This window comes from Pseudophryne corroboree, chromosome 2, assembly GCF_028390025.1.
Source record: "Pseudophryne corroboree isolate aPseCor3 chromosome 2, aPseCor3.hap2, whole genome shotgun sequence".
NCBI classification, from domain to species: Eukaryota; Metazoa; Chordata; class Amphibia; order Anura; family Myobatrachidae; genus Pseudophryne; species Pseudophryne corroboree.
This window is the reverse complement of record NC_086445.1, coordinates 643570276-643594405: the sequence shown is the minus strand read 5'-3', so window position 1 is coordinate 643594405 and position 24130 is coordinate 643570276. Positions and strand designations below refer to the sequence as shown.

At 47.3% G+C, this 24130-nt stretch overlaps 1 protein-coding gene across 5 annotated transcripts in view; it reads left to right on the top strand.

Moving 5' to 3' along the window:
* The window catches only part of CSRP1 (cysteine and glycine rich protein 1), a 142526-nt gene extending 119330 nt beyond the window's left edge, over window positions 1-23196 (top strand). For all 5 annotated transcript variants that reach the window (XM_063954970.1, XM_063954969.1, XM_063954971.1 and 2 more), the window contains 3 exons: window positions 5707-5836; window positions 18968-19061; window positions 22733-23196. In XM_063954970.1, the coding sequence (XP_063811040.1) occupies window positions 5707-5836; window positions 18968-19061; window positions 22733-22809 (301 nt within the window). In that variant the 3' untranslated portion in view covers window positions 22810-23196. The remainder of the gene's footprint in view (window positions 1-5706; window positions 5837-18967; window positions 19062-22732) is intronic.
* The last annotated feature ends 934 nt before the right edge of the window (window positions 23197-24130 follow it).

The following is a 24130-nucleotide window of genomic DNA, read 5'->3' as shown; positions in this document are numbered from 1 at the left end:
TTACACGACAAAGCCGCCAATTCTGACACACGCCTAGCCGAAGCTAAGGCCAATAGCATGACCACTTTCCACGTGAGATACTTCAGCTCCACGGTCTTAAGTGGCTCAAACCAGTGGGATTTCAGGAAACCCAACACCACGTTGAGATCCCAAGGTGCCACTGGTGGCACAAAAGGGGGCTGAACATGCAGCACTCCCTTAACAAACGTCTGAACTTCAGGAAGAGAAGCCAGTTCCTTTTGAAAGAAAATGGATCGGGCCGAAATCTGGACCTTTATGGATCCCAACTTCAAGCCCATAGTCACTCCAGACTGTAGAAAGTGCAGAAATCCTGCCCAGTTGGAATTCCTCTGTAGGGGCCTTCCTGGCCTCACACCAAGCAACATATTTTCGCCATATGCAGTGATAATGCTTTGCTGTCACGTCCTTCCTAGCCTTTATCAGCGTAGGAATAACTTCCTCCAGAATGCCTTTTTCCGCTAGGATCCGGCGTTCAACCGCCATGCCGTCAAACGCAGCCGCGGTAAGTCTTGGAACAGGCAGGGTCCCTGTTGGAACAGGTCCTGTCTGAGAGGCAGAGGCCATGGGTCCTCTGTGAGCATTTCTTGCAGTTCCGGGTACCAAGTCCTTCTTGGCCAATCCGGAACAATGAGTATTGTTCTCACTCCTCTTCTTACGATTCTCAGCACCTTGGGTATGAGAGGAAGAGGAGGAAACACATAGACCGACTGGAACACCCACGGTGTTACCAGGGCGTCCACAGCTATCGCCTGAGGGTCTCTTGACCTGGCGCAATACCTTTGTAGCTTTTTGTTGAGACGGGACGCCATCATATCTACCTGTGACAGTTCCCATCGATTTGTAATCTGAGTGAAGACTTCGTGATGAAGTCCCCACTCTCCCGGGTGAAGGTCGTGCCTGCTGAGGAAGTCTGCTTCCCAGTTGTCCACCCCCGGAATGAACACTGCTGACAGTGCTTGCACGTAATTCTCCGCCCACCGAAGAATCCTGGTGGCTTCCGCCATCGCGACTCTGCTTCTTGTGCCGCCCTGGCGGTTTACATGAGCCACCGCGGTGATGTTGTCTGACTGAATCAGCACCGGTTGGTTGCGAAGCAGGGGCTACGATTGACTCAGGGCGTTGAATATGGCCCTTAGTTCCAGGATATTTATGTGCAGACAAGCCTCCTGACTTGACCATAACCCTTGGAAATTTCTTCCCTGAGTGACTGCCCCCCACCCTCGGAGGCTCGCATCCGTGGTCACCAGGACCCAGTCCTGTATGCCGAACCTGCGGCCCTCAAGAAGGTGAGCACTCTGTAGCCACCACAGAAGAGACACCCTGGCCCTGGGGGACAGGGTGATCAGCCGATGCATCTGAAGATGCGATCCGGACCATATGTCCAACAGATCCCATTGAAAGATCCTCGCATGGAACCTGCCGAAGGGAATGGCTTCGTACGATGCCACCATCTTTCCCAGGACTCGCGTGCAGTGATGCACCAACACCTGTTTCGGTTTTAAGAGGTCTCTGACTAGAGTCACAAGCTCTTGAGCCTTCTCCGCCGGGAAAAACACCTTCTTCTGGTCTGTGTCCAGAATCATGCCCAGAAAGAGCAGACGCGTCGTAGGAATCAGCTGCGACTTTGGGATATTCAGAATCCAGCCGTGCTGTTGCAACACTTCCTGAGAGTGCGCTACGCTGATCTGCAACTGCTCCCTGGACCTCGCCTTTATGAGGAGATCGTCCAAGTATGGCATAACTGTGACTCCTTGCTTTCTCAGGATCACCATCATTTCTGCCATTACCTTGGTAAATATTCTCGGTGCCGTGGAGAGCCCAAACGGCAACGTCTGGAATTGGTAATGACAGTCCTGTACCACAAATCTGAGGTACTCCTGATGAGGCGGATAAATGGGGACATGCAAGTAAGCATCCATAAAATCCCCCTCTTCCAGGCTTGCAATGACCGCTCTGAGCGATTCCATTTTGAACTTGAATCTTTTCAGATAAAAGTTCAGGGACTTTAAATTTAATATAGGTCTGACCGAACCGTCCGGTTTCGGTACCACAAACATTGTGGAATAGTATCCCTTTCCCTGTTGAAGGGGAACCTTTACCACCACCTGCTGGAGAAATAGCTTGTGAATTGCCGCTACCACTACTTCCCTTTCTATGGGGGAAGCTGGCAGGGCCAATTTTAGATAACGTTGAGGGGGCATCACCTCGAATTCCAGCTTGTATCCCTGAGACACAATCTGTATAGCCCAGGGATCCACCTGTGGGCGAACCCACTGGTGGCTGAAATGTCGGAGACACGCCCCCACCGCACCTGGCTCCACCCGCAGCTTTCGCCAGGAGGTATCAATTGCTGCCCAGGGCGCCCCCCCCTGCGCCCTGCACCCTACAGTGACCGGAGTGTGTGGGTTAGTGTGGGTGCAATGGCGCACAGCTGCAGTGCTGTGCGCTACCTCATGTGAAGACGGGAGTCTTCTGCCGCCGATTTCGATGTCTTCTCTGCTTCTGCCGGCTTCTGTCTTCTGGCTCTGCGAGGGGGATGGCGGCGCGGCTCTGGGAACGGACGACAAGGTCAGGTCCTGTGTTTGATCCCTCTGGAGCTAATGGTGTCCAGTAGCCTAAGAAGCGCAACCTAGCCGCAGTTAGTAGGTTTGCTTCTCTCCCCTCAGTCCCACGTAGCAGAGAGTTTGTTGCCAGCAGAAGCTCTCTGAAAATAAAAAACCTAACTAAAATACTTTCTTATTAGCAAGCTCAGGAGAGCTCACTAAAAGCACCCAGCTCTGGCCGGGCACAGATTCTAACTGAGGTCTGGAGGAGGGGCATAGAGGGAGGAGCCAGTGCACACCAGATGGTACTAAATCTTTCTTTAGAGTGCCCAGTCTCCTGCGGAGCCCGTCTATTCCCCATGGTCCTTACGGAGTCCACAGCATCCACTAGGACGTTAGAGAAAATGTATTCCATTTTGGAATAAGGCTGTAACAAAATGTGGAAAAAGTGAAGCGCTGTTAATACTTCTCCGGATGCACTGTATGCCTCACATCAGGCATATGTTCATCTCATCAAGCCCTTGAAAATGATAATGCATTTGTGTGTGCAAATAATAACGTGCTTCACCATATAAACCATACTTTTGTGGTGTTATCTCAGTGAGGCGAGTGGCTAAAACTTAATTACCACCACCTTAGACACTAAAAATCAGAATGCTTTGCTTGGCCAGCAAGATTCTGCCTACATCCACTGAAATAGAAATGCTTCTAAAACATTTAGGGGCTGATTTAGAGGTGAATGCAGACGCAGTTACATCTTTTGGAGGTCACCTGTCTACAACTTTATGCAAATACCACTACAAATGCATATAAATTTGCAAGGATTGAGGCACCCACTTTTAACATGTGTATATGTAGTTATACTGCCTGGTGCATTTTTAGACTCCACTATCTGTTGCATCATCGAAACTTGCACCCTTTCTATGGAAGGTGCAGCTATTCCATGTGAATATGGCTTCCGATGCGAACGTTGAAGCATGTGTGTATGCAAACACTTTAGTGACCTGTCTGATTCTCCCTTTACATGCCCATAAGACAATCTTCATATATTTGCTTAGCCACGTCCATATCACCACCCAGAAATGATACTGGGTGGTGATATGGAGACATTTCTGATACTGTGTGTCTCTGTCACAACTGTGCCTTTGTGTGTACACACTGTGTAACATATACGCAGTTAAGAATTTTTGGGTTTTCATGCCTGTGCAGAAGCAAAGAATCGCTCAACTCCTTGAACATCGACATTGCGTGCCACCCCTTGAAAATGATAAGATTCTGGGCATAGGCGTGCGCAGCACATTTTATTAGGGGGTGCACGATTAGAGGGGCGTGTCTAGAATCGCCTATTGGGAGTGACTAACACCGCCTATTGGGAGATGGAGGGAGAGAGAGGAGCGGAGAGAGAGGGACAGAGAGGGGGAGATGGAGAGGTGGTAGACCGAGATAGTGGGGATAGACAGAGAGAGAAGGGGTAGACAGCGAGAGACAGGGGGAGACTGAGCGAAGGATAGAGAGAGTGGTGAAGAAGGAAGAAAGGTGCAGGGGAAGAGACACAGAGGGAGAGAGAGGGGGGGTGGAGATGGAGAGAGAGGCAGAGGGGGGAGTCAGAGAGAGACACACACACACAGGAGATTTGAGAGGGAGAGCAGTGGAGAAGGAGAAACGGGGGCAGAGAGAAAGAAGCAGAGATGGAGGGAGAGATGGACAGAGAGGGGGAGACACAGAGAGAGGCATAGAAGATGAATTATATTAGGGAATAGGAGAGAGAGGGAGAGCGATAGGGGTGAAGAAGGAAGAGTGGTGCAGGGGAACAGATAGAGACATGAGATGGAGAGAGAGGGGCGTAGAGGGAGAGACAGAGAGAGAGAGAGGGTATAGACGGAGAGATACAGAGGGGGAGAGGGGGGCAGAGAAAGAGACAGGGAAGTGGGAAATAGAGGTGGGGGGGATAGAGAGAGAAAGGGTGGTGGTGAAGAGAGAGGGTGGTGGTGAAGAGAGAGAGGGGCCGAGGGAGAAATAATGCACAAGAGAGAGAGGGCAGAGGGAGAGAGAGAGGATGGGGCAAGAGAGACTGGGAACTGAAGGGGAAAGAGAGAGAGAGAGAGAGGGAGCCGATGGAGAGACAAAGAGATGCTGAGCAGCACTTGAACAGATCTAGGATTGTGTTTCTCCTACCTGGACAATCAAGTGCTGTGATGGTCAGCGCCTTTGCTTCCCTCCAATGGACGTTTTGGAGCTGGGGACCTCAGGGCATGTGGAAGTATGAAAGGGGAGGAGCTGAGAGATCAACCCCTCCTCCCCCCTCCAGCTGGGGAGTCCCACAGAGGCAGCATTATGGAATATGGGGGAGGAGCTGAGAGAGCGGCCACTCCCCTTCCCTCCGGCCAGCTAGTCCCACACAGGCATCATTATTGACTCTGGGGGGAGGGGCTGAGAGTGTGGCTCCTCCTCCCCCTCCCGGCCGGGACCCGAGCATTGCAGCGGCCGCGTTGCTGTACTTGCTGAAGACTCTGGGGGAAAGGTAGCGGGCGGCGCAGCGGCATAACATTAGTCAATGTGACTCATTGTAATGCCGGCGCTGTGGCAGGAACAGGAATGAGCAGCGTGATGCAGACATGGTATGTGGGGGGTGCTGGACATTAGGGGGTGCCTGTGCGCACCAGGCACCCCCCGTGCACACGCCAATGATTCTGGGGTCTATTCATAAAGCAGCAAAAAGAGTGGAGAAGTGAGCCAGTGGAGAAGTTGCCCATGGCAACCAGTCAGCAGCTCTGAATAATTTTATAGTATGCAAATTATAAATATTACTTTAATGTTTTTTTTTTTTCTTCACTGGCTCACTTCTTCTCCACAGTTTTCACTGCTTCATGAATAGACTCCCTTGTCTTTAGTATTGCCTCAAATAAAGTGCATGTTTTTGTCCTGATATCTACTCAATTATGCTACCAAAACCCTATTTTAAGGAAATGATGTTAGAAAATAAAACAAAATGATGGGTTTCCTGTGTTGCAGATTTGTGGTGCAAGTATGGTGTCAAAAAAGCCAAGTCACTTTGTTAGAATTGGTATTTTTTTTTTTTAATTCTCTTCATTTAGGACTGTCTGTGTCATAATTTTTTAATGTGTTCTCATTCCACCTCTAGGCCATTGAGACACCAGCCTACAAACAACCCAAATCCTTCCAAGGTTGCTCAGAAAGTGGGAGGAGCTGATGTCTGTCCTCGCTGCTCTAAGTCTGTGTATGCTGCTGAGAAAGTGATCGGTGGTGGAAATGTGAGTATCACTGATGAGGACATGATTTTCATGTTGTATGTACCACACAATATTAGCATAATTTACTTATAAAGCTGGACCCTTTCTTGCGCAATAAAGTAAAGCTGGTTACACACTAGGTAATTTTCTATTACGTCCTTGAGGATGTTGGGGACACCAAAAGAACCATGGGATATAGACGGATCCGCAGGAGACATGGACACTTTAAGACTTTCAAAGGTGGCGTGACCTGGCTCCTCCCTCTATATCCCTCCCCAGACTCCGTTTAGAAAATGTGCCCGGACGAGACACAGGGCACTAGGAGGAGCTCTTAGAGTTTCTCTGAAAAGACTTAATGTTAGGTTTTTTATTTTGGGGAGATCTGCTGGCTACAGACTCCCTGCTTCGTGGGAAAGAGGGGAGAGCAGTCTAGACCCACTTCTAATGAGTTTCAGGGCTGTGCTGCTGCTGACGGATGCCTTCAGCTCCTGAGGGGAGATGAACGCTGGGCTCTCCTGGATGCTAGCTCCCACAGCTTGCCGTCCCCCCTCTTCAAGTCAGAAGACAGGTGAGTATGTGAGGAAAAGACATTTTCTCTATCGTCCTAAGTGGATGCTGGGGTTCCTGAAAGGACCATGGGGAATAGCGGCTCCGCAGGAGACAGGGCACAAAAGTAAAGCTTTTACAGGTCAGGTGGTGTGTACTGGCTCCTCCCCCTATGACCCTCCTCCAGACTCCAGTTAGATTTTTGTGCCCGGCCGAGAAGGGTGCAATTCTAGGTGGCTCTCATAAAGAGCTGCTTAGAGAGTTTAGCTTAGGTTTTTTATTTTACAGTGATTCCTGCTGGCAACAGGATCACTGCAACGAGGGACAGAGGGGAGAAGAAGTGAACTCACCTGCGTGCAGGATGGATTGGCTTCTTGGCTACTGGACATGAAGCTCCAGAGGGACGATCACAGGTACAGCCTGGATGGTCACCGGAGCCACGCCGCCGGCCCCCTCACAGATGCTGAAGCAAGAAGAGGTCCAGAATCGGCGGCTGAAGACTCCTGCAGTCTTCTTAAGGTAGCGCACAGCACTGCAGCTGTGCGCCATTTTCCTCTCAGCACACTTCACACGGCAGTCACTGAGGGTGCAGGGCGCTGGGGGGGGGCGCCCTGGGAGGCAAATGTAAACCTTTAAAAAGGCTAAAAATACCTCACATATAGCCCCAGAGGCTATATGGAGATATTTACCCCTGCCTAAATGTACTAAATAGCGGGAGACGAGCCCGCCGGAAAAGGGGCGGGGCCTATCTCCTCAGCACACGGCGCCATTTTCTGTCACAGCTCCGCTGGTCAGGAAGGCTCCCAGGTCTCTCCCCTGCACTGCACTACAGAAACAGGGTATAACAGAGAGGGGGGGCAAAATAAATGGCAATATATTAATATAAAAGCAGCTATAAGGGAGCACTTAATCATAAGGCTATCCCTGTCATATATAGCGCTTTTTGGTGTGTGCTGGCAGACTCTCCCTCTGTCTCCCCAAAGGGCTAGTGGGTCCTGTCTTCGTATAGAGCATTCCCTGTGTGTCTGCTGTGTGTCGGTACGTGTGTGTCGACATGTATGAGGACGTTATTGGTGTGGAGGCGGAGCAATTGCCAAATATGAGGATGTCACCTTCTAGGGGGTCGACACCAGAATGGATGCCTTTATTTGTGGAATTACGGGATAGCGTCAACTCGCTTAAGCAGTCGTTTGCCGACATGAGGCGGCCGGACACTCACTTAGTGCCTGTCCAGGCGCCTCAAACACCGTCAGGGGCTGTAAAACGCCCCTTGCCTCAGTCGGTCGACACAGACCCAGACACAGGCACTGATTCCGGTAGTGACGGTGACGAATCAACCGTATTTTCCAAAAGGGCCACACGTTATATGATTTTGGCAATAAAGGAGATGTTACATTTAGCTGATACTACAGGTACCACTAAACAGGGTATTATGTGGGGTGTGAAAAAACTACCAGTAGTTTTTACCGAATCAGAAGAATTAAATGACGTGTGTGATGAAGCGTGGGGTGCCCCGATAAAAAACTGCTAATTTCAAAGAAGTTATTGGCTTTATACCCTTTCCCGCCAGAGGTTAGGGAGCGCTGGGAAACACCTCCTAGGGTGGACAAAGCGCTAACACGCTTATCAAAACAAGTGGCGTTACCCTCTCCTGAGACGGCCACACTTAAAGATCCATCAGATAGGAGGATGGAAAATATCCAAAAAGGTATATACACACATGCAGGTGTTATACTACGACCAGCTATTGCGACTGCCTGGATGTGCAGTGCTGGGGTAGTTTGGTCGGAGTCCCTGATTGAAAATATTGATACCCTGGACAGGGACAATATTTTACTGTCGTTAGAACAAATAAAGGATGCATTTCTTTATATGCGTGATGCACAGAGAGATATCTGCACACTGGCATCACGGGTAAGTGCTATGTCCATTTCGGCCAGAAGAGCTTTATGGACACGACAGTGGACAGGCGATGCGTAGAGGAGTTATTTGGGGTCGGTCTATCGGATTTGGTGGCTACGGCCGGGAAATCCACCTTTCTACCTCAAGTCACTCCCCAACAGAAAAAGGCACCGACCTTTCAATCGCAGCCTTTTCGTTCCTTTAAAAATAAGAGAGCAAAGGGCTATTCATATCTGCCACGAGGCAGAGGACGAGGGAAGAGACAGCAACAGGCAGCTCCTTCCCAGGAACAGAAGCCCTCCCCGGCTTCTACAAAAGCCTCAGCATGACGCTGGGGCTTCGCAAGCGGACTCGGGGGCGGTAGGCGGTCGTCTCAAGAATTACAGCGCGCAGTGGGCTCACTCGCAGGTAAATCCCTGGATCCTGCAGATAATATCTCAGGGGTACAGGTTGAAATTAGAGACAGAGCCACCTCGCCGTTTCCTGAAGTCTGCTTTACCAACGTCCCCCTCAGAAAGGGAGACGGTTTTGGAAGCCATTCACAAGCTGTATTCTCAGCAGGTGATAGTCAAGGTACCTCTTCTACAACAAGGGAAGGGGTATTATTCCACTCTTTTTGTGGTACCGAAGCCGGATGGCTCGGTAAGGCCTATTCTAAATCTGAAGTCCTTGAACCTGTACATAAAGAAGTTCAAGTTCAAGATGGAGTCACTCAGAGCAGTGATAGCGAACCTGGAAGAAGGGGACTTTATGGTATCCTTGGACATCAAGGATGCGTATCTCCACGTTCCAATTACCCCTCACACCAGGGGTACCTCAGGTTCGTTGTACAAAACTGTCACTATCAGTTTCAGACGCTGCCGTTTGGTTTGTCCACGGCACCTCGGGTCTTTACAAAGGTAATGGCCGAGATAATATTTCTTCTTCGAAGAAAAGGCGTATTAATTATCCCATACTTGGACGATCTCCTAATAAGGGCAAGGTCCAGAGAACAGCTAGAGATGGGTTTAGCACTATCTCAAGAGGTGCAAAAGCAGCACGGATGTATTCTGAATATTCCAAAATCCCAATTAATGCCGACAACTCGTCTGCTGTTCCTGGGGATGATTCTGGACACAGTTCAGAAAAGGTTTTTCTTCCCGAAGAAAAAGCCAAGGAGTTATCTGACCTGGTCAGGAACCTCCTAAAACCAGGAAAGGTGTCTGTACATCAATGCACAAGAGTCCTGGGAAAAAATGGTAGCTTCTTACGAAGCAATCCCTTTCGGCAGATTCCATGCAAAGGGATCTGTTGGACAAATGGTCAGGGTCGCATCTTCAGATGCACCTGCGGATAACCCTGTCGCCGAGGACAAGGGTATCCCTTCTGTGGTGGTTGCAGGAGGCTCATCTATTGGAGGGCCGCAGATTCGGCATGCAGGATTGGATCCTGGTGACCACGGGTGCCAGCCAGAGAGGCTGGGGAGCAGTCACACAGGGAAGAAATTTCCAGGGAGTGTGGTCGAGCCTGAAAAAGTCTCTTCACATAAGCATTCTGGAACTAAGAGCAATCTACAATGCTCTAAGCCAGGCGGAACCTCTGCTTCAAGGAAGACCGGTGTTGATCCAGTCGGACAACATCACGGCAGTCGCCCATGTAAACAGACAGGGCGGCACAAGAAGCAGGAGGGCAATGGCAGAAGCTGCCAGGATCCTTCGCTGGGCGGAGAATCACGTGATAGCACTGTCAGCAGTATTCATCCCGGGCGTGGACAACTGGGAAGCAGACTTCCTCAGCAGACACGACCTTCACCCGGGAGAGTGGAGACTTCATCCAGAAGTTTTCCACATGCTATTAAACCGTTGGGTAAAACCAATGGTGGACATGATGGCGTCTCGCCTCAACAAAACACTGGACAGGTATTGCGCCAGGTCAAGAGATCCGCAGGCAATAGCTGTGGACGCGCTGGTAACACCTTGGGTGTACCAGTCGGTATATGTGTTTCCTCCTCTGCCTCTCATACCAAAGGTATTGAGGATTATACGGCAACGTGGAGTAAGACTAGTGGCTCCGGATTGGCCAAGAAGGACTTGGTACCCGGAACTTCAAGAGATGGTCACGGACGATCCGTGGCCTCTACTTCTGAGAAGGGACCTGCTTCAGCAGGGTACTTGTCTTTTTCAAGACTTACCGCGGCTGCGTTTGACGGCATGGCGTTTTGAATGCCAGATCCTAAAAGGAAAAGGCATTCCAGAAGAAGTCATTCCTACCTTGATAAAGGCAAGGAAGGAAGTCACCGCGAAGCATTATCGCCGTATTTGGCGAAAATATGTTGCGTGGTGCGAGCAGCGGAGTGCTCCGATGGAGGAACTTCAACTGGGTCGTTTTCCTACATTTCCTGCAATCAGGATTGTCTATGGGTCTCAAATTGGGATCTATTAAGGTTCAAATTTCGGCCCTATCAATATTCTTCCAAAAAGAATTGGCCTCAGTCCCTGAGGTCCAGATTTTTATCAAAGGAGTACTGCATATACAGCCTCCTGTGGTGCCTAAGGTGGCACCGTGGGATCTAAATGTAGTTTTAGATTTCCTCAAATCAAATTGGTTTGAACCACTAAAGAAGGTGGATTTGAAATATCTCACATGGAAAGTGACTATGTTACTGGCCCTGGCTTCGGCCGGGAGAGTATCTGAACTGGCGGCTTTGTTTTATAAAAGCCCTTATTTAATTTTCCATTCGACATAGGGCAGAGCTGCGGACGCGTCCGCATTTTCTCCCTAAGGTGGTATCAGCGTTTCACCTGAACCAGCCTATTGTAGTGCCTGCGGCTACAGACGACTTGAAGGACTCCAAGTTGTTGGACGTTGTCAGAGCCTTAAAAATATACATTTAAAGGACGGCTGGAGTCAGAAAATCTGACTCGCTGTTTATACTGTATGCACCCAACAAGTTGGGTGCACCTGCTTCTAAGCAGTCGATTGCTCGTTGGATTTGTAACAAAATTCAACTTGTACATTCTGTGGCAGGCCTGCCACAGCCTAAATCTGTTAAGGCCCATTCCGCAAGGAAGGTGGGCTCATCTTGGGCGGCTGCCCGAGGGGTCTCGGCATTACTACTCTGCCGAGCAGCTACGTGGTCAGGGGAGAACACGTTTGTAAATTTTTACAAATTTGATACCCTGGCAAAGGAGGACCTGGAGTTCTCTCATTCGGTGCTGCAGAGTCATCCGCACTCTCCCGCCCGTTTGGGAGCTTTGGTATAATCCCCATGGTCCTTTCAGGAACCCCAGCATCCACTTAGGACGATAGAGAAAATAAGAATTTACTTACCGATAATTCTATTTCTCGGAGTCCGTAGTGGATGCTGGGCGCCCATCCCAAGTGCGGATTGTCTGCAATACTTGTACATAGTTATTGTTAACTAATTCGGGTTATTGTTTAGGAAGCCATCTTTCAGAGGCTCCTCTGTTATCATACTGTTAACTGGGTTTAGATCACAAGTTGTACGGTGTGATTGGTGTGGCTGGTATGAGTCTTACCCGGGATTCAAAATCCTCCCTTATTGTGTACGCTCGTCCGGGCACAGTACCTAACTGGAGTCTGGAGGAGGGTCATAGGGGGAGGAGCCAGTACACACCACCTGACCTGTAAAAGCTTTACTTTTGTGCCCTGTCTCCTGCGGAGCCGCTATTCCCCATGGTCCTTTCAGGAACCCCAGCATCCACTACGGACTCCGAGAAATAGAATTATCGGTAAGTAAATTCTTATTTTCTCTTCAACAAAGACGGCATATAGAGGTACCGCGCATGATTTGCTCATTGCACGCCAGGCTCCCGGACTGTACGCACCGCTGGGTGCAGGGCGCTGGTGGGGGGGGGGGGCGTCCTGGGGAGCTAAAAATACCTCATAAATAAGGCTGGCATATCTGTACAGTGCCCTGGCACTGCCCGCTAACCCCCCGCCAGGATAAACATGTAAAATAAGCAGGAAGAAGTGTGCCATGTTAGGGGGCGGGGCTTCTTCCTCCGGGCTCACTCTGCGCCATTTCCTCCTCCAAGCAGCAGTGCTGATCCTTCCTCACAGCAGACAAGTACCAGGGGCTATAAAAACGAGGGGGGGGGGGCAGATTATTTCTATACAGATATATAGCGCTGCAGCTCTGTGACGCTTGAGGGTGTTTTCAGACCTGCACTTTGGCGCGGGGGTGTGAGCTGGCTGCTTTCCTTTTGTTCCCTCGCAGGCTTTTCTTTGGGTGCTGTTAGGGAGACAACATGTCTGAGGCAGAATTTTCCTCTCAAGGGGATAATGTATTGGGGACACCAAATGTTTTGGGGGCTGATTGGTTAACTGCTTTAAATGCTAATGTTACACTGTTAAATCAAAAGTTTACTGAATCTGACTCTCAACTGCAGATTTGGAAGAAATCAGTAGATGACTCTTTATTTCAAGGGTCACTGAAACGTAGTGTTGACCAATTAGATGACACAGATACCGACACGGACTCTGATACCGGTGCCGATTATGCTGATTCTAGGTTAGATCCTAAATTGGCTAAGAGTATTCAATATATTATTGGGGCTGTCAAAGACCTATTACGTATTGACGAGGACCCCTTTACACCAGAAACGAGGGTCCTTATTTACAAAGAAAAGAGACGCTCGGTTTCTTTTCCTCCTTGTTTTGAACTAAATGACCTTTTTGATGGCATTTGGAATACACCTGATAAGAAACTTCTCATTCCTAATAGGATCAAGGTGGCATACCCCTTTCCCGCAGCGGATAGGGATAAGTGGGAAATACCACCCACAGTAGACAAAGCCCTAGCACGCTTGTCTAAACAGGTAGCGCTCCCTGCGGCTCAGTCGACGACTCTTAAGGAGCCGGCTGATCGTAAGCAGGAGGCTACTTTAAAAGCTATTTTTACTACCACGCTTATTAGACCGCTTATTGCGTCAGCGTGGGTTAGTAGCGCCATTGAAAAATGGGCTGAAAGTTTATCTGCGGATTTAGATACTCTGGATAGGGATAGCATCCTAGTGACGCTTGGTTATATCAGGGACGCGGCTGCGTACTTGAAAGAGGCTGAAAGAGATGCTGACCTCCTGGGGGCTAAGGCTAATGCCATGTCAATTGTGGCTAGGCGTGCGCTATGGACTCATCAATGGAATGCTGACGCTGATTCCAAGAAACTGTTTGGTGACGGCCTTGCTGATTTAGTATCAGCAGCTACAGCGGGTAAATCTACTTATTTACCTAATGCTCCTGCGCAACAGAAGAAACCGCACTATCAAATGCAGTCCTTTCGGCCTAATAAATATAGAAAAGGCCGAGGTAATTTCTTCCTCGCTACCAAAGGTAGAGGAAGGGGCAAGAGAACTCCCGCCTCCTCGAGTTCACAAGAGCAGAAGTCCTCCCCAGCTTCCGCCAAATCCACCGCATGACGCCGGGTCTCCCTTACAGGAGACCGCTCCGGTGGGGGCACGTCTAAGGCTTTTCAGTCAGGTTTGGGTTCGCTCGGACCTGGACCCTTGGGTGTTACAAATTGTGACCCAAGGGTAAAAACTGGAATTCCAAGACGTTCCCCCTCGCCGTTTTTTCAAATCACCCTTACCAGTTTCGCTTCCAGACCGAGTTCTAGTCTGTGGAGCAATACAAAAATTATGTCAAAATCAGTTTGTGATCCCGGTCCCCCGGGCGCAACAAGGGGAAGGGTTTTATTCAAGCCTATTTGTAGTGCCGAAGCCGGATGGCTCGGTACGACCAATCCTCAACCTAAAATCTCTAAATTTTTTCCTGAAGAAATTCAAATTCAAGATGGAGTCTCTCTGAGCGGTGATCTCCAGCCTGGAGGAGAGGGAATTCATGGTGTCTTTGGACATAAAGGATGCCTACCTTCATGTTCCCATTTATCCCCTTCATCAGAGTTATCTCCGGTTTGCAATCCAGGATACTCATTACCAATTTCAGACGTTGCCGTTAGGCCTGGCCACGGCTCCAAGGGTTTTCACAAAAGTCATGGTAGAAATTATGGTTCTCCTCAGAAAAAGAGGAGTTACAATTATCCTGTACTTGGACGATCTCCTGATAAAGGCGAGGTCCAAGTAAAAACTAGTACAGGACATTGCACTGTCGCTTCTACAACAGCACGGCTGGCTCTTGAACCTGCCGAAATCACACTTAATTCCAACAACCCGGTTGGCATTTTTGGGTATGATTCTGGACACGGTCCAGCTGAGAGTGTTCCTCCCTCCGGAGAAAGCACTAGAAATTCAGAGTTTGGTAAAACTCCTTCTGAAACCACAACTGTCTCCATTCATCAATGCATTCGATTGCTGGGGAAGATGGTGGCGGCATACGAGGCCTTCCAATTCGGGAGGTTCCATGCCAGAGTGTTTCAGTGGGACCTGTTGGACAAATGGTCCGGATCCCACCTTCATATGCACCGGAGGATAGTTCTATCCCCCAACACCAGAATCTCACTCCAGTGGTGGCTACACAGCTCTCACCTCTTAGATGGACGCAGATTCGGGATCCAAGACTGGATCCTAGTGACCACGGATGCAAGTCTCTGGGGTTGGGGAGCAGTCACACAAGGGGTGACCTTCCAAGGACGAGTCAGGAAACTCTTCTTCACATAAACGTGCTGGAGTTGTTGGCCATTTACAACGGCCTTCTACAAGCGGAGCATCTTCTTCGAAGCCGGCCTGTCCTGATCCAATCGGACAATGTGACAGCAGTAGCATACATAAACCGCCAAGGCGGCACAAAGAGCAGAACAGCAATGGCAGAAGCCACAAAGATTCTTCGCTGGGCAGAGACTCGGGTATGCGCTCTGTCTGCAATTTTCCTTCCGGGAGTGGACAACTGGGAAGCAGACTTCCTCAGCAGACACGATCTACATCCAGGAGAGTGGAGCCTCCATCAGGAGGTCTTCTCCCTACTAACGAATCTATGGGGGGTTCCCCACATAGACATGATGGCGTCCCGCCACAACAAAAAACTACTAAAGTATTGTTCCCGGTCCAGGGACCCTCAGGCGGCGGCAGTGGATGCGCTGACGTCACCTTGGGTGTATCCGTCGGTGTACGTTTTCCCTCCGCTTCCTCTCATTCCAAAGGTTCTGAGAATCCTAAGAAAATCGCATTTCAGCGCTCCTTGTAGTTCCAGACTGGCCAAGGAGAATTTGGTACCCGGATCTTCAGGAGTTGTTAGTCGAAGATCCATGGCCTCTTCCTCTTCGCTAGGATCTGCTGCAGCAGGGGCCGTTCGTCTATCAAGACTTACAGCGGCTACGTTTGACGGCATGGCGGTTGAACGCCAGATTTTAGCTTGTAAGGGTATTCCTGATGAAGTCATCCCCACACTTATCCTTGCTAGGAAGGGTGTGACGTCGAAACACTATCACCGTGTTTGGAGGAAATATATTTTCTGGTGCGAGTCCAAGAAAGCTCCAGTGGAGAAGTTTTGACCTTGGACGTTTTCTCCATTTTCTACAAAATGGAGTGGATGCTGGCCTTAAATTAGGCTCCATAAAAGTGCAGATTTCTGCTTTGTCAATTTTCTTTCAGAAACAATTGGCGTCACTTCCTGAGGTGCAGACCTTTGTAAAAGGGGTCCTGCACATCCAACCTCCTTTTATGCCACCTGTGGCACCTTGTGACCTTAATGTGGTTTTGACATTCCTAAAATCATATTGGTTTGAACCTTTAAGTAAAATGGAGTTGAAATTCCTCACTTGGAAGGTTGTCATTTTGTTAGCATTGGCATCCGCAAGGCGGGTGTCTGAATTGGCGGCCTTGTCTCACAAGAGCCCTTATTTGATCTTCCATGAAGATAGGGCAGAATTGAGAACTCGGCAACAATTTCTGCCAAAGGTGGTTTTCTCTTTTCATATTAACCAAACTATTGTGGTGCCAGTGGCTACTGGCACTTTGGCTGAGGAAAAGTCTCTGGATGTCGTCAGAGCTTTGAAAATTTACGTTGCCAGAACGGCTCCAGTTAGAAAAACAGAGTCTCTGTTTGTGCTATATGCTCCCAATAAACTTGGGTATCCTGCTTCCAAGCAGACCATTGCCCGCTGGAGTTTGCCGTTACCTAAATCGGTAAAAGCCCATTCCACTAGGAAGGTGGGCTCATCTTGGGCGGCTGCCCGTGGTGTTTCGGCATTATAACTTTGCCGAGCTGCTTCTTGGTCGGGGTCAAACACGTTTGCTAAGTTTTACAAGTTTGATACCTTGGCCGATGAAGACCTAAAGTTTGGTCAATCGGTGCTGCAGAGTCATCCGCACTCTCCCGCCCGGTATAGAGCTTTGGTATAATCCCATGGTTCTTTTGGTGTCCCCAACATCCTCAAGGACGTAATAGAAAACAGGATTTTAATACCTACCGGTAAATCCTTTTCTATAAGTCCGTAGAGGATGTTGGGCGCCCGTCCCAGTGCGTACTGTATCTGCAGTTTAGTTCTGGTTACACACAGGTTGTGTTATGGTTTCTTCAGCTTGTTGCTGAATTTTGATCATGTCCGTTGGCATGTGTTCAGTTCAATGCCATGTTATTCGGCATGTTTATGGCGTGAGCTGGTATGATGCTCACCTTGTTGTTAATTCCTTTCCTCAAAATGTCCATCTCTCCGGGCACAGTTCCAAACGGAGTCTGGGGAGGGATATAGAGGGAGGAGCCAGGTCACGCCCCCTTTGAAAGTCTTAAAGTGCCCATGTCTCCTGCGGATCCGTCTATATCCCATGGTTCTTTTGGTGTCCCCAACATCCTCTACGGACTTATAGAAAAGGATTTACCGGTAGGTATTAAAATCCTGTTTTTAGTAACGATATGGACGATAACGACATTTCTGAACAATATTATCCAGTGTGTACGCACTATTTTTTTTTTTTTTTTTCATAGATGCGTTCTCCCACTGGTCGTTAAGAAGCTTTTCTGTCGTCTGTACATGCAGGTCAATTTTGACTAATCATCTGAAACTGCATGTTTGGGGTGCTGGCATAATGACGTCACTGACCAACATCATTGGCGATATCGTTCAGTGTCTATGCACGGTCTCATTTGCCAGGGAGCTCAACGGCAAACACTGACGATATTGCTCCTGGAGCATATCGTCTCATGTGTACCCAGCTTAACAATTTTTGTGTAATATTGTCAAAAAGTAAAAATACAGGATAAAAAAATCCATGTACTGTACCTATACTGTAACTACAAGTGGCTTTGACTAAAAGTACAAATATTATCCCAAACCTAAATTTTGTTTTGGGGTGAGTAAGAAATATTTTAAAAATAAGATTCTCCAATATAAAGAAGTCTAGTCTTGGAGGCTACCTCCAGTCTTCATAAAAAATCATTATGCCAAGTACTGACATTGCAACAATAACTCCTAATCGTAGAGATGGGATTTCTGCCTGAAATTGACCAACTAGTCCGAATGATGACCAACTGGTCCAAATGAAATGCAATGTTGCTGCTGATTGACAAACGGGATTTTAAGACCTGTCACTCATTAGAAACATTGGTACATAGTTTTTTTTTTTTTTGGAAGTACAGTATGTATTTTTTTTAAGGAGCATATCTTTCCATTGAGGAGTATTGTTATACAGCTGAAACTCAGAAAATTAGAATATCGTGAAAAAGTTTATTTCAGTAATTCAACTTGAAAGGTGAAACTAATATATTATGTAGATTCATTACATGCAAAGTGAGCTATTTCAAGCCTTTATTTGTTATAATATTGATGATTGTGGCTTACAGCTTAAGAAGACCCCAAATCCAAAATCACAAAAAAATAGAATATTACATAAAATCAATAATTTTTTTTTATTTAAATACAGAATTGTCGGCCCTCTGACGCGTATAATCATGCATATGTACTCAGTACTTGGTTTGTCCCCTTTTGCATGAATTACTGCCTCGATGCGGCGTGGCATGGATTCTATCATCCTGTGGCACTGCTGAGGTGTTGTGGGAGACCAGGATGCTTCAATAGCGACCTTCAGCTCTTCTGCATTGTTTGGTCATGGTGTGGTGTGTGGGGTTTTTTGTTTTCCCCCCTGATGAATTGTCTCAAGCATAGATATATGCATGAGAGTGATTTTGAAGCCTATTAATGCAATCCCTTTCTGTACCCATAAAAAGTGGGATTGCACTGTTTGTTTCCAAGCTTGCAGAGCTGTCATCAGTCAAATGGCAATGTGTGTTTAAGCAAAGACAGAAGTACCATTTCACGTATATGAAGTTATTCCAATATCAACAAAATAGGAAACTGCTACATATTTGTGCAGTTTCATATAATATTGTTACGAATAGGAATATTACGCCAGAAAATTTTCTTGTCAATTCATAATAGCTTAAAATGAAAACCTTCATAAAGTTCCATTAATGTGATTTCTAAAGTAAAGCAGCAATGTCACTGGCACCAGTGTCCCAAAGTCTGTCCTCAAGGAACTGTAACAGTCCAGGTTTTAAGGACACCCAGTCAATTTAATATAAGTATGTGGATATCATTTAAAACTTGTACTGTTAGTGTGTCTTGGGAAACCCTGCTCTAACTCATCAATGAACACTGCTGTATCTGTTTTATATGACTACGTAATACAATTTTTTTTTTTAAGGAAATGGAGAATAATAATATTTGTACATAAAAGAAAGTACTGATTTAGTCTACAATAGTGTTGACAAATTTCCAATACTCTGTATCTATCTGTTCCGTCCATCTTGCAGTCATGGCATAAGGGCTGCTTCCGTTGTGCCAAATGTGGGAAAGGTTTGGAATCGACTACATTGGCCGATAAAGATGGAGAGATCTACTGCAAAGGTACATAACTGTTACATGTTCTATTAGTGCAATGCTGTTTTCAGAAACCTATACCTCACTTAAGCAACATCAGTGGCTCCCAAACTGTAAGTCACAGCACTCTATGTGGAAAATTTCTTGAGAAATTCAGCAAAAATGATTAAATTAAGTAAATTGTGCTTACCTGACATCCATAGTGTCAGTTATGGGGTGGTGGACAGAGTTGCACTTCTGATTGTCCACACATTTAATAATTGGCAGCCACCAGCACTGACCATAAATATTTTGATTTGGTCCTGGACCACCAACCGTGGCACCCCTGCAAGTCGCCTGCAGCACCCTCTGGTGCCGTGGCATGGAGTTTGTGAATCACTGAGCTACCTGATATGTTGTGCAGTCATGGTACCTGCGACCACTGTGCACAACCATTGTGTAGTGTGTACTCCCAATCTGTTGCTCGGACACATCGTATTGTCCCATCTGATGGACAGTACTGCACGTCAGATGGGATGATACAATGGGGGTAATTCCAAGTTGATCGCAGCAGGAATTTTGTTAGCAGTTGGGCAAAACCATGTGCACTGCAGGGGAGGCACATATAACATGTGCAGAAAGAGTTAGATTTGGGTAGGTTATTTTGTTTGTGCAGGGTAAATACTGGCTGCTTTATTTTTACACTGCAAATTAGATTGCAGTTTGAACACACCACACCCAAATCTAACTCTCTCTGCACATGTTATATCTGCCCCCCCTGCAGTGCACATGGTTTTGCCCAACTGCTAAAAAATTTCCTGCTGCGATCAACTTGGAATTACCCCCTCAGTGAGTGTATCTTAGCATAGCAGAATTTCTAATGAAAGATTAGCAAAACGAAAGCAATTTCCTTGCAGTTTCTGAGTAGCTCCAGACCTACTCCTAGATTGCGATCACCTCAGTCCGTTTAGTTCCTGGTTTGACGTCACAAACACGCCTAGCGTCCGACCAGCCACTCCTGAGTTTTTTACCTGGCACACCAGCGTTTTTTTAGGACACTCCCTGAAAACGGCCAGTTTTCGCCCAGAAACACCCACTTCCTGTCAATCAGCAGAGCGATTGAAAAGCTTTGTTCGCCTTTGAGTAAAATAGCATAGTTTTGTGTAAATTTGCTTGGCGCGTGCGCCCTGAGATGCATGCGCAGAACTGCCGGATTTTAGCCTATTAGCAATTCTGCTAAAATTAGCAGCGAGCGAACAACTCAGAATGAGGGCCATTATGCGGTGTGGACACAATATATTATTGCATTGTAACAGATTATTGCATTTTTCAGTTGTGTACCCAGCTTTAGTTATCAATCACCCTAGCCCAGTAGTTGCCAAACTTTCTTAAATCACAGCACCCCAGAGTATATAAAAAAAAAAAAAAAAAAAAAAAATTCATTGCACCACTAGGCCAAAATTATATTTTTAGATATTCAGATAAATTGTAAATTAACAGTGCTAATCTGTATTCCTAAGGCTCAGTAACTGTATGTGTTGATGGCGTTCAAAATAAAAAAAAATTGCATTTTTCGGGGAACAAGTAATAGGTTTAGAACTTACAGTTCTGCAGCAATAAAAGAGAGGCTAGCATGTGCCATGATCACCAACACTGGACTTCTGAAGACTATGGGAAGACCTTATGGACCAGTGTATAAAAATTTGAAGTCTTTGGTTCAGCACACAGGGTTTTTGTACACCATCAATTGCTGAATAGATGACTGCCATCCTGAATCAAAAGGGCTCTTGCATCATTTTGTAACACTATGCAGTAGCCTCCTGGTCTAAGCGTAGTTGGTTAAAGGTTCTTCCTACCACAAGATGGTGACACAAAATGTATACCTTTACATAAAAGAATGAGCTAGTAGGCTTCAAATACTGGAATGGCCAGGAGAGAGAGTCCAGAGTTGATCACTTACCTGGTGTTGTTGCATTAGATGTGACAGCAAGCAGGTGAGCTTTCCTTGCTGTGGCCACATCCCATGAGTCCACAGGCTCTGCTGCTCTGGCACCCTGTAACAGGGAAATATATTCCTCTTGAAGGGTGAGAATTTGGAGGTCATTGTTTGCAGATATTGCATGCTTTTTGTGCTCCTCTGAATGCCTTCTGATTGCCATTCTGGGGCAGTCATTCTCGAGGCTTGCTGAATTTCTCCCCTGATCACCGATCTCTGCACACACAGAGAGGCTGAGGTGTGCGCAGGGGGAATCACCAGTCCCCTCTGAGTTGCAGCGGTGCAAGTGGGCGAATACAAAGTACCCTTAAAAAATGTAGCCATGGGTACGCCATACCCACCGCCGCCGGGCCGCCGCTTCCTCCCTCCCTCCCTCTACTGCTGCTGTGAGGGTAGGAGAGCGTAGCGTGCGCCTCTCCTGCCCCTCAGTGTCTGCCTTCATATCGGCGCTCGCGGGCCGGCAGCCAAGGCTCCTGATTGGCTCATGGATCGGCGCCTAATTGAAGGTAGACACCCGCACCTCTGCCGGAGACTGAGGGGTTGGAGAGGCGCACGCTGTGCTCTCCTCTCCTCACACGCAGGACAGCAGCGCGATAAGCAAAAGGGGGATGGGCACTGAGGACGTGTACTTGGCACTGTAGGGACATGTGTATATGGCACTGGGGGCATATCTGGCACTGTGGGGGGCATTTGTGTATCTGTCACTATGGGGCAATGTGTATCTGGCACTGTTGGGGTCATGTGTATCTGCCCTCCCCACCCCATATGTGTATCACGCACACATTTTTATTGGCCACGCCACATTTGGCATTTGGTCACACCCATTATTTTTTTTAATGCTGGCGCACACCGTTCCTATAAGACATATTTTTTTCTACTTGCACCACTGGGGAAGATGGAAATAGATAAATAATATGTTTAGAAGTGGAGTGCACGGTCTGCAATCTGTGACCTTTGCGGTAAGGGTAAAACATTTATATCAGGATCTATGGGTATAAGGTTAAGCAGGGCTTAAAGACACTATTCACTTAAACCCCGTCACTGCCCACCTGCTTCTTCTCTCTGGGCATCTCCAATGAAAACGTTTTAGTATCTTGCAAGCTGGTGTGACCCTCCAGTTTCCTTTCTGGCTTAATTATATTTATATTGCCCCAGCAGTGATATTGCCCTCTGCCTTTTCTTGTTTTTCCTTGGCGGGAAACACTTGTGATAGAAACAGAGAAAAGTTGGAATTAAGTGATGTACAAAATTGGCAATCTGAATAAATTTAAGCTGTATGTTCTCAAGGCTACTATGGTCTCCTACAGCTGCATGGTATGTCAATGTCTGACAATGATACATAAGTAGCCTTAAGTGTGCAGTTTAACTCTATTCAGGAAGCCCGTAATGAGTATTGCTTCTTTCATAGAAATACTGTAAGACTGATCACAAGAAAAGCAGGCAGCTCTTGAAAGTTTCCTTTTATAAATGACTGGTACAAGTGCTTGCCATCTCTCACTTTAGACCAACCTTTGCCCCTACTACAGTCAACCTATGAGGATCACTCTAGTTGTGTGTGCGCTACATTTTCATTCTTTTGTGAATCATTTTGTTCTTCCTCTCCATTTCTTGTATATTCCTACTGTGTACTAGGTCAGTTTTTCTACGATTTTTATTTTATGCTTTGGTATTATGTGACAGTTTTCATTGAACCAATTAAATTTTATATCTTCTTCATCCCTAGCATGCTACGCAAAGAACTTTGGTCCAAAAGGATTTGGCTTTGGTCAGGGTGCTGGAGCACTAGCCCACACATCATGAATGCTCTATAATTCTGTGTCTGCACTTGTACCCTCATCAACAGAAGTTAAATGATCAGTGGCAGGCACTGCTGCTTTCCACTGCTAAGAATGACATGCTGCAGCTTTGACTATGCAATTTACGCAAGCATAGGCATGTGTGATATGTGTGTCTAGCATATGTTTAAACAAAACCAAAACTGAATTGACACTTATGCTGCTTTTGTAAACACTACAGACTCATCATTACATTGCTGTATGTTCTTATACTTTTTTTGGTGGCTATTGCTCCTAATAGGCTCACTGTGGAATTGAGAAGGCTGTAAAGGGTAGCTGTGTGATTGCTTTTTGTTTTGTCACAATTAATTAGTGGTTCTCACCTAAATGTATTAAAGGAATATTTATATCACCATGTGGCTCATTATTTAATCTGAAGATGGAGTTAACATATGGGGCCTCGCTCCAAAAAGCTTCATCTTTTAGTACTTCATACAGTACATATGGGAAAGACCATAGTCCCATTGAGAATTATTGGGACTGTGGTCTGAAGTGCTACCTAGCCTCTTGCAGGAGATAACTGTGATATCTCCCGCATTAGTCTGGGTACACACCTATACAGTTGTTGGCAGAGTTAGAGGTAGAATATAGTCAGTGCTGCACCGCACCCTTTTGGCCTTGCCCCCTTCAGCAGAGCCCTGCCCCCACAGCACATATTATGTGTCTGATTAATCTCTATAGCAGTCATAGCTTTTCAATATTTTATATGCAGGGGGTTATAAAAAGGTGTGTGTATATCAGTCACGTGCGCTGCGGTGAGGCTACCTCATCGCATGTCCCTGCTACATGTGGATATATTTTTGCTGCAGACTTCACCCAAACACACACGCATTATTTTCCTACCTTTATTTTCTCCCTCTCCAGACCACCTTGTTTTTCCTCCCCTCATCTGGTTCTAGCCCAGATCTCCAGCCTTCTTCCTCCGAGCACTGACAGTCCTTTCACCTGAAATTCTGCCCTAGCATAGATGCCTTGGAAATGTCCCACTCCCAACACTTTCACTTCGAGCTGCTCCCTGAAAACAGAAATTGCGCTGATGTGTGGACAGCAGGGGGCATTTCAAATCCAGCACTGGGCATGAGCCAACAGGACGTGGCAGACTGTCAGACTCTCTGCAACCCGCTGCGTCTCCTCTTCAGTGGCGCAGCGTGATGTTGTGGCGTCACGTGCCGTATAATAAACAGGATTAGTATGATTTGCCGATGGCTGGGATGCCGGTGGCTAGAATCCCGACTGTTGCATCCCGTTCATCAGAATGCAGACAGCCCCACAGTAAGCTGCCTAAC